The 9,667-nt window shown below is 33.8% G+C and overlaps 1 protein-coding gene and 2 non-coding genes across 3 annotated transcripts; 1 reads left to right on the forward strand and 2 right to left on the reverse strand.

Annotated features, from left to right (window-relative positions):
• Positions 1-5,280: 5,280 nt before the first annotated feature.
• TRNAD-GUC (transfer RNA aspartic acid (anticodon GUC)) lies at positions 5,281-5,352 on the reverse strand. Its single transcript has one exon. It is a non-coding gene; the product is annotated as a tRNA-Asp (tRNA).
• A 586-nt stretch (positions 5,353-5,938) lies between these two features.
• On the forward strand, positions 5,939-6,010 carry TRNAP-AGG (transfer RNA proline (anticodon AGG)). The gene has a single exon. It is a non-coding gene; the product is annotated as a tRNA-Pro (tRNA).
• Positions 6,011-6,154: 144 nt separating this feature from the next.
• LOC114736124 (rop guanine nucleotide exchange factor 5) lies at positions 6,155-9,066 on the reverse strand. The gene is made up of 7 exons (XM_028923897.1): positions 8,522-9,066; positions 8,281-8,397; positions 8,033-8,187; positions 7,862-7,936; positions 7,469-7,759; positions 7,020-7,376; positions 6,155-6,921 (listed from the first exon to the last, which is right to left on the reverse strand). Exons 1-7 carry the CDS (start codon positions 8,835-8,837, stop codon positions 6,454-6,456), a joined length of 1,779 nt encoding a protein of 592 aa, XP_028779730.1. The 5' UTR covers positions 8,838-9,066; the 3' UTR covers positions 6,155-6,453.
• Positions 9,067-9,667: the final 601 nt, after the last annotated feature.

Below are 9,667 nucleotides of genomic sequence, written 5' to 3' on the forward strand. Positions count from 1 at the left end.
ATTTTATAATCAATTTTCTTTGAGAACAAGCAGCACATACAGATTTTTAAAAATGTTGGCTATTCAGAAGAATCTTCTGGTTCTTCAATGGATATCAATACATAACCTTCAATAATTATATAGTTTAAGATGATCAAACAAGTCATGCCAACAATAAATCTAATTATATCAGTAAACTTCTGGTTTACTGTATCATGTTTCGTTACCAATAATAAACTTTTCAATATAATATATGATTGATGATATCCATTTATGAAATTGATATGAAAAATATATCCAATATCAACTCATATTTGTATTTCAATAGTTTTTCCCCTCAAGATTGAGTCATTCAAATATGATTCATTTATTCATATATTTCATAAATAGCTGCTAGCATAAAATAGGTTAAAGCCAATAACCTATCTTTTGCTTGGAAGCCTAAGTACTTCCTAGTTCATATATAGTTATGGACTTTGATCCAATTATACTATAACATTTACACTCTTTGGAAAACCAAAGCTGTGATATAGATCTATGGGTCATATTTTTCACTATCAATACTTTGTCTGCTCATAAAGAAAAATCAGTATTAGTTCTTCGGGAACTATATTAATACTGTTACATCGAGTTCTTCAGGAACTATATAATTTAAGAGGAATATGAAAGACAACTCTATTTCAATATATTATTAACATAATAACAAATAATTATGAGTATCATAGATTTAACTTACAAGACATATAGAAAACACACAAAAATGATGAAGAACATTTAAAATGAACTTTTAAAAGTAAAGTACTTAATGTTCAAAACTTCTCAATATTAATCAAGGTACTATAGACATTTAAAATGTTCAAAACTAATATTAAATCAGATCACATAAATAAGATATAAATAAACAAAATATAACTAGTAACTCTTGAGTCTATTTGATCTATTTAGTTTTATATCACACACTTATCAATATTACAATATCAAATTCTTATAACATTTGTTTCTCACAAATCACAATAAATTTAAAGACCAATAAAAATTAAACATTATACACATAGCCTTCTAGACATATACTTATATGTTTTCTATTTTTATATATACTTTGGATATCTATCTTTCTTCACAACTTACTGCCTTCAAGCATTAAAATTAGCTTCGATATTTTCATAATATCACATGGTCTTTTTGATTCCACAACCATTTTTCTTTAACATTTGCTTTTCAATGAACTAATACATATTTGTCTATATGACTTCTGGTCATATTATAACAGTTGTTAATAATTTTATCATATTGATCATAGGGCCATTACTAATTCTGCTATTATGATTCAATAGTCAAGTCCCAAGATTATTGCCCTTTTAGTTATCAGTTCCACTGATACAATGTTATCATATTCTTTATCACTCTTATGGATATATTCCTTGCTTTCAATAGCATATCATCATTTTTCTCAAATATTAGTCTTCCGGACTATAACAAAATTTTCAGAACTACAAAGTTCTTTTGTATCGTGAGGTTTTAACCATCAATCTTCAGGACTTTGATATACATTATCAAATTGTGACAGTCTTGTCATGCCATCTGTTACTACCACAAGATGGTCTTTTATCAAATAATCATCAAAACGTGATGTGGCTTCTGGCCATCTAATCACAAAATCAAGAATATAATGGCTATTAGCCATTCATTTATATGTTTAACATTCTACTTTCCAAGACAACAATTAACCAATATCAGAGATGATAATCATATATAGTAATTTTATAGATAAACAAAAACATCATAGCAAATCAATAAGTGTTAAAGATAGTAGGATCATAAAAATATAAGAAAAGTAAGAAATAAAAATTTTCATATCTCAATACGATAAATAAAATATTTGGTTGCCAATGAATCAATATGGTTAAGATGCAAAACCATCATTTCCTCTAAATAAATTGGAGAAATCTTACCGAACTGTTCGGATCAAACTATCTTCATTCAACGAACAAAACTTCAACGTGTATCAACTAGGAGCCATGGATTCTGATGGTAGAGTCTCGTGCTGATAACGTGTTATGAAATAGAACCAAAAATGAAACCACAAAAGTAGAAAGATGAAAACAAGAGAATGAGATTGCTTTTGTATTTCTTCACTTACATTACAACACAAATGACATGCCCTATTTATAGGCATAGTCTTACAAATAGGTTACAATTGTTCTTAAATGACAAATAGTGGATAATCAATCCCATGAATGTGAATGGAGGTGAGTTACAAGAGTGAATGGGTAGTGGAGGAGTAATGGATGGTGGAGGTAGTGGAAGTTACTTGGAGAAGATGAAGAGCAAGGGGTAAATAGACATCCACACAATATTCATAACAATAAGTAGTTTATAAATAATTTTTTAATAGTAATTTATGAAATATGAAATAAGTATGTGAGAGAAATTTTATATCGACTTACATGAAATATATTTATAAGAAATTTTCACTATCATCCCAAGCAGGTACTGAAATGACTGTACAGATGTTATTAACGGGAAAAATTAATTAGTAAATCCTTATATTTTTAGCATTTTTTTAATTCATAATTTTATTCTTTTTTAAAACTCTTGTGTATACGAATTAAGTGACACGTACTTGTTATAAAATACAAAAAAAAAAAAGAATATATTTTTAAAAAATAATGCCATAAAATTTATTTGTTGTTAGCATGAAAATTAAAAACAAAAATACGTCGGTAACCATTTCCTTTTCATCTATAAATAGTCTATGATATAATATAATTAGTTTTGACAGCAAACTTAATTTAAGTATGGATAGAGCAAGAGTTTCATCATTAAAAACTTCTTAGGCTCTACTTGGATTAACATTTAAAATCATTTTTGTATAAATTGAGATAAAATTTATCTCAGATCTTTATTTCATATTTCACAATTTATAATTAAAAAATTATTTATAAGTCTTAATTAATTACCACCTCATGGACCTAGCTTCTCTCCATTGCCAGGTCCCATCGACTACCCTCCTCTGTACAAAACACTGCCGTTTTGGATGCAAAATGAGGAGCATTATAAGCCTAATTGCTTTTTTTTTTTTAATTTGAAGTATTTTTTTTATTAGCATCTAATATCTTAAAATAATTTTTTGCTACACCCAGCATTATAACATATTTTTTTGTAACATCAAATATCATAAAATAGTTTTTATATTAAAAGTGTTTTTGAAGCAGCATATAGTGTCTGCTCGTTGCCACTAAGAAATATATTTAGGATACTAGATGTTACTGAAAAAATATTTTAAAGTGTTAAATTCATCAAAAATTATTTTAAGATATTGAGTGTACCAAAAATTATTATAGAATGCTAAGCGCTGCTAAAAAAATATTTTAAGAATAAAAAAAAAAAGAAGCAATCAGCCCCTCGTTTTGCGGCCAAAACTGCAGTGTTTTGGGTAGAAGAGAGTAGCAGATGGGACCTGGCGGGTAACGGAGAAAAGCCTGGTCCCCACATCATACCTGTTTTCGGAGGAGGCTGTGGTTCCACTTCTAACTTCTACCCGTATAAACCAAAGCGAGCAGGTGCTGTGACGTGTGAATCCCTCTCTCACATGGGAGGGGGTTTTAAATTGGACTACAAGAAAAAGAAAATAAGGGTCTCATCATTTTTTTTAAAAAAAAAAAGAAGAAGAAGTAAAAAGGGGGAAATTACAGGGTCTAATTAAAAATCATATGAATTTATGAAAACCTGCTATTTAATTTTCTCATATTAAGGCTCATTTGGATTAGCGTTGGGAAGAGTGATTTTTATTTTCACCAACTTTTAAAAATTAAAGTTAGAATAAAAGCCAATTCTTACAATATATTTTATTTTTAGATTATTTTTGTTAAAAATCAATTTAGCATAAATTTATTTGAATAATATATTAAAAGGTGTTTTCAACCTAAAGAAAAGTTCGAAAAAAACAACAACTTTTAAATTACTTTTGCCCAAAAATCTTTTGGGCAAAAGCTATCCCAAATATGTGTCAAGAGTTTCAAGTTTCAACTGATTTTTTCCCCCTTTACAACACATGCTCAGTTCTCACACAACACTGATCCAAACGTGTTCTTAATAAATGCACCAAATGGAAAATGGGTAGTTTATTAGTTCATAACTTTGTTTGCATTATATATAAAACTGTATATCATGCTATTAACAATTGATAAATGGTGATTTGTAAGAAGAGATACCATGACGCATGAGCTATACTAAAAATATGCTTTTTCTCTGTATAATTTATCATGTTTTTGTGTGATTTTATTTTTTATTCATTTAATACATTTTTGTAATAAAAATATTATAATGATTATCATGCCAGGGCATCATATGAGAACTCAAGCATAATATATGAAAAAAGTCAATATAGGAAATAAAAATCATGAATATAACTTATTTTTCAAGTTCTTCTGTAATATACAAAAATGTGATACAATTTTTTTTTACCAGCGTGATATAACTTATTGTGTATAGTTTATGCATTTATATAGATTAATATGGATTAAAATTTATAAAAACTTTTATTGTAGGAGTGGTTCCCACGTAAATTTCGTATAGCAACGTAATGGTCTGCCCAATGTGCACCTCAATGGGGTCGAGAAATGCATTTTAAGTAAAATAAATTTTATATATTGAAACAATAATTAATTGAATTACCATTTGTTAAATTATTAAAAAAATTTATTTAACACAAAAAGCATTTTGATTATTTTAAAAAAATGACAGTGGAATTTAAGATCTAAATTTTGAAAGAGTGAAACAAAGAGAAATGTGATTTTTCTAATTTTTTTTAATTTTCTTATCAAACATAATCGGATCGATTTTATTCGTATGTTGCTTCTTGCATTTTTGTGAGGTAAGTCTTTTGGAAAAAGAAAAAAAAAAATCCTTCTTTCCCACGCTGTCATTCTACAGGACACACACACACACACCAAGTAATCAAAGCTGTGTGTTTTATAAAAAAGATCTGCAAACCCGTTGTCCTAGCGTAATAGGATGAGAGGGAGTATTGCTTATATCCTCAAATTACAATATGACCCCGTCGTTGAAACCAAACTCTGCGTCCGCGTCCCTGTGTGCGTGTTAATTTCTGAGTAAATCGCGTGCCTTAACGGGAAAAAGGGCTGAATGTACTGACGCAAGTTGCGTGAGTAGGACGCCACCGAAAGCGAGATGCATCACGTGAGGGCACTTCATTTCCCCGCAGTAAATGACAAACTGTATTTCTTTTTTATTTTATGGCAATTTAATTTTGAAATTTAAAAAAGGAAAAGAAAGAAACGCCGTTGCCGGGGATCGAACCCGGGTCGCCCGCGTGACAGGCGGGAATACTCACCACTATACTACAACGACTTGTAGTTATCGGCTCCGATGCATTGCATTAAGCGTAACGACGTAAGCGTTGATCCCACTAAGACGGCAGAATTATTCTGGGTTCACGTGCTGGACAAAGGGGCCGCTCCCTACTAACCCTAGCAGGTAGCCGTTGAGGGGGCAGGTACAAGCACAGTTTCTTTTCTGCGGAAACGAAGGAGTAGGCTCTTTTTTCAGCCTACCTTTATATCCCTATGCAGCGTCACTCGTTGAAACTCCGTGGAATAAATCCGCAACTTTTTTTCCTACACGACTGGTTGAGAGTTAGTGAGATGTGGTCAGATTGCATGGATTCTAAATTTTAGTTATTATATTTTCAATTTAGCTTTCTCAAATAAAAAATCTATAATTATGTAATGTTATCAACCTTAAAAAATGACTATTTTTCTAAGATAATCTTATAAACCTTTAATAAAATACGGGAATGGACTGTAAAAATTAAATTCCACATAAATCAACAACGGCAAAAATAAATTGAAATAAATGAGATTTTACTGAAGCTGGAGGAAGGGAGGAAGCAAATGTTTTCTAGTTATAATACTTAGTCTTGTCCCCATACATCGGTGGGCATTTGGTCTAGTGGTATGATTCTCGCTTAGGGTGCGAGAGGTCCCGAGTTCAATTCTCGGAATGCCCCAATACGATTTCCCCTTTTTGCGTATAAATGAAACAACAGATTTCCGGTTCCTCCGTTGATAAGAGCGTTGTGAGAAAACGCGCACGAAATCCAGATTTTAGTTTTCACTTTTTCCGAGAATTCACGATAAAGAGATCACCCCAATTAATATCCAATAAAGAAATCACCATAATTCACAGATATAATTTACAATCTCATTTAAAATTCAATGTCAATTCTCAGCTAACTTTAAATACAATAACATGTATACCAACTGCTTTCGGGCTGAACTGCTTCATAACTCAGTGAGAGACCGTAATCCCCCTTAATAACAATAACTCCCAACCTCTAACCACCAATAAATATCAGTAAATAATACAAAGACGAAAAAAAAGAATCCATAATTAAAGGTTACAGACACACGGTTGTCCTTTGATTAACATACATGACATATCGGACACTGCTCATTTTTTTAGAGCACATGATGATTCCTTTTGCCGTTCCGGTTGGTCTGTTTCTGTTCTATTCGCATTACTTGAGTTCAAACAATGCACTTCACTTGAATTGCTGCATATTTTGGCTTTCGTCTCTACTCCAAGATAATTTGACAATACCCTTTTCACCCCAAAACCACGACGGTGAGGTTTGATGATGTTGTTGTTGTTATGGATGAAAGGAGTTCTCTCTCCTCTTGCAGGACTAATGAGCGGTGGTGCAGGTGAAAAGCTACTGGTGCCACTAACAGATTTGTGAGGAGTGCCTGAGACAGACACCGAGATTGGACGACTAACCGTCGAAGAAACCAACGGAAACCTGTCTGAATGCTTCGTCAAGTCGTCCACATACAGCAAATCATCAATACGAGCAAGAATGTTGAACGCCATGCTCTCCAATACCCTTGAGTAGCTCTCCAGAATGGACTTACCCACGTCCTGAAATTGTGTAAAACGAGTAAAAACCATTGCTTTAAGAGAAATTTGGCAATTTGAAACATGCATCTTACATAATAAAATAACAATAATAATGGGACCTTGTTGCATTGGATCTTGCTGGTGTCGAGAGTGGTTTGAGTTAAACCAGGGAACCTCTGTTTCAAGCAAATCAGAAAGTTTTCAGCTCTTTCTGCTAGCAATTCTCTCTTGTCTCCATCTGCCATGAAATCTCTCACCATTTCCCAGGATGATTTTGTTGTTGAACGGCTAGGATTAGGTGCGGGTCTCGAATGAGCCCTTCTACGCCATACATAAATTGAGGCTTCCACTCTGTTAGCAATCTCCAGAGCCACGTGTTCATTGGAAAGATCTAGGCAATCAAGCAGACACTCAGAAGAGAACTGGTCTGATGTTATATAGCGGTATATGAAATCCCCCAGGCAGCTTCTTCCATTCTGAAAACAACACAAAACAAAGTGAAGCCGCTTTCAAGTTGTAATCCTATGATAAAATCAAAATTAAATATCGGAATTGACGAAATTCAGACCTTGGGAAGGGCTTCTAAGTATGAATCAGGAACTTCCATTTCAGCTAAAGCGTTGTCGTTGATGGCCATGGCTGCTTTCAGAATTTGGTTTGCACATTCTCGTGTGTGGTTCAATTGCTTTCTTGAGTTCTCAGTCAGACCTGCAGGAGAGACGCGAGGCACAGGAAGCCACCATTTCTCCTCTTGTCTCTGCATTGGCTTGCGAAACGAGGCTGACCCATCTGCATCTGGGGCCACGATTCCTTGATCAACATACCAAAACTCCGTACTTGTGAAACTGTCTAATATTTCCTGTAATCGAGACAAATACTTATCAGCATACTCAAATCATAATTGTTTCCGAGTTAAAGGCTAATGCTAAGATATCATGAAGTCAGTAGATTCAATATTTACCATTAGCATGTTATCGAGTTTGCGAAGAGCTGGGAGATTAATGAAAAGATCTGACCTCGGCCTGCAAGTCATTACCTGCAGGATTCGCAGCATAAGGAACCTCATTATTTCCCTTGTTTGGAATTTGGCTTAACTTTTCTGGGTACTGATTAAAACTAAGTCCAATTTTACCTCAAGCTTGCTTCCATCGGGAAATGTTTGCCAAGAAGGGATTAATTCAACAATGTGATCTCCAACGCAAAGGAGCCACTCCATCTCTCTTCGCCACATTGCTTTCTTTTCATCAGGAAGAGGTTCTAGTCTCCATAATTGTCCAAATACGGTGGCTAAATGTTGCATAAATTCCAAACTCAATAAATTCATACTTTCAAATATTTAAACGAAAGGAAAAATTTTAAACTAGTACTCAATAATCATACCACAGAGATTAGTAATGGCATTTGAGATGGCCAGAGCTGTGCAAACCCCTTTTCCAGACCCTGACATATCTTCACCAAGCAGTAATTTTGCAAACCTTTCCTTCATCATATCAACCTCTGTTTCAACCGAATTTTTTACCAGGAAACAGCACTAATTAGACCTCCAATAGGCGCGCATAGTAAAACATTTTCAAATTGTTGTCCGATTAAGAACACTGTATGAAACTAGGAAAGTACTAACCTGACATTTTTGAACCGATTCTGCTAAATTTTGAGCTGTCCTCGTGGGACATAGGTTGGTTTTCCTTGTCATCAGATTTACTGCACTTGGAAATTGTAGCCTTGCGAATGGGCCAGCCAAGAGGAGCAGGCGAAGACGACCCTTTTGCTTTAGCTTCTTCAGCTGAATCGAAGGAGCTCGATGCACTCGAACTCGTCTCTCTCGACTCAGCACTCGAATCGGTGAACGACTCAGATTTAGCCGTTTTGCCCCCAGTGGACCGAACCCCATCTTTCTTCTTTTGAGAATGCTCAGTCTTGTTAGATAAAGCTTCCATTTTGAGGAACTTTTGGAAGTTCTCACAACGAAAAAGGCAACCAGGTAGTGACTCACTCGGACGATTCGCAAGGTCTCAACTTATTTCCACCCATAACAGGGAACAGACTTAAGAAATACAAGAGACTGTGAGGTGAGTTTCTTCTTTATTGTGTTCAGAACTCAAAAGGCGAGGGGGTGAAGAATATGTGGCCTTTTCAAATTCTGATTCTGCTCTCTCTCTCTCTCTCTCTCTCTCTCTCTCTCTCTCACTCTCACTCACTCACTCACTCACGAATTGGTTTTGAAGGAGGAAACGGGAAGGATAACTGCCAATCGCCACATGCCACACCAACGGCTCTCTGGCTTTCGCTCTCAGCTTGGCTCAAATTTGAGAGTAGAGAGAGAGAGAGAATACGTTCAAAATTATTAGATAAGAAAATTTAAAAGAGGTAGCTGTATTTGTTTGCATACGGAGCTAACAGCTGACGCGGGATTTAAATTACTTTATTGACCTTTACTTTGGTTAATTACCATTTATTTGTTTAATGAATACGGTATGGAGGTACTTATTCATAATAGTGGATTTGTTTGGAATAATTTATAAGTAGCTTTTTAATCATGATTTACGAAATTATATATGAAAAATTTTATCTCAATTTACATAAAACGCACTTATAAATAATTTTAATCGTGATAACAAATAGAACCAGTATTGATTTTGAATGCTAATTAGGCTATGTCATGGTAATATTATTCTATTGCGTATATAAGATGTAGATTTAAGGAGACTTTGCATGCATGAATACTTCATTAGTCCCATCATATCGATCCCATTTTATGTTCTTTCAG

The sequence above is a fragment of the Neltuma alba genome, unplaced genomic scaffold (assembly GCF_004799145.2).
Source record: "Neltuma alba isolate B1F8T4 unplaced genomic scaffold, ASM479914v2 tig00013313_pilon, whole genome shotgun sequence".
Classification (NCBI taxonomy): domain Eukaryota; kingdom Viridiplantae; phylum Streptophyta; class Magnoliopsida; order Fabales; family Fabaceae; genus Neltuma; species Neltuma alba.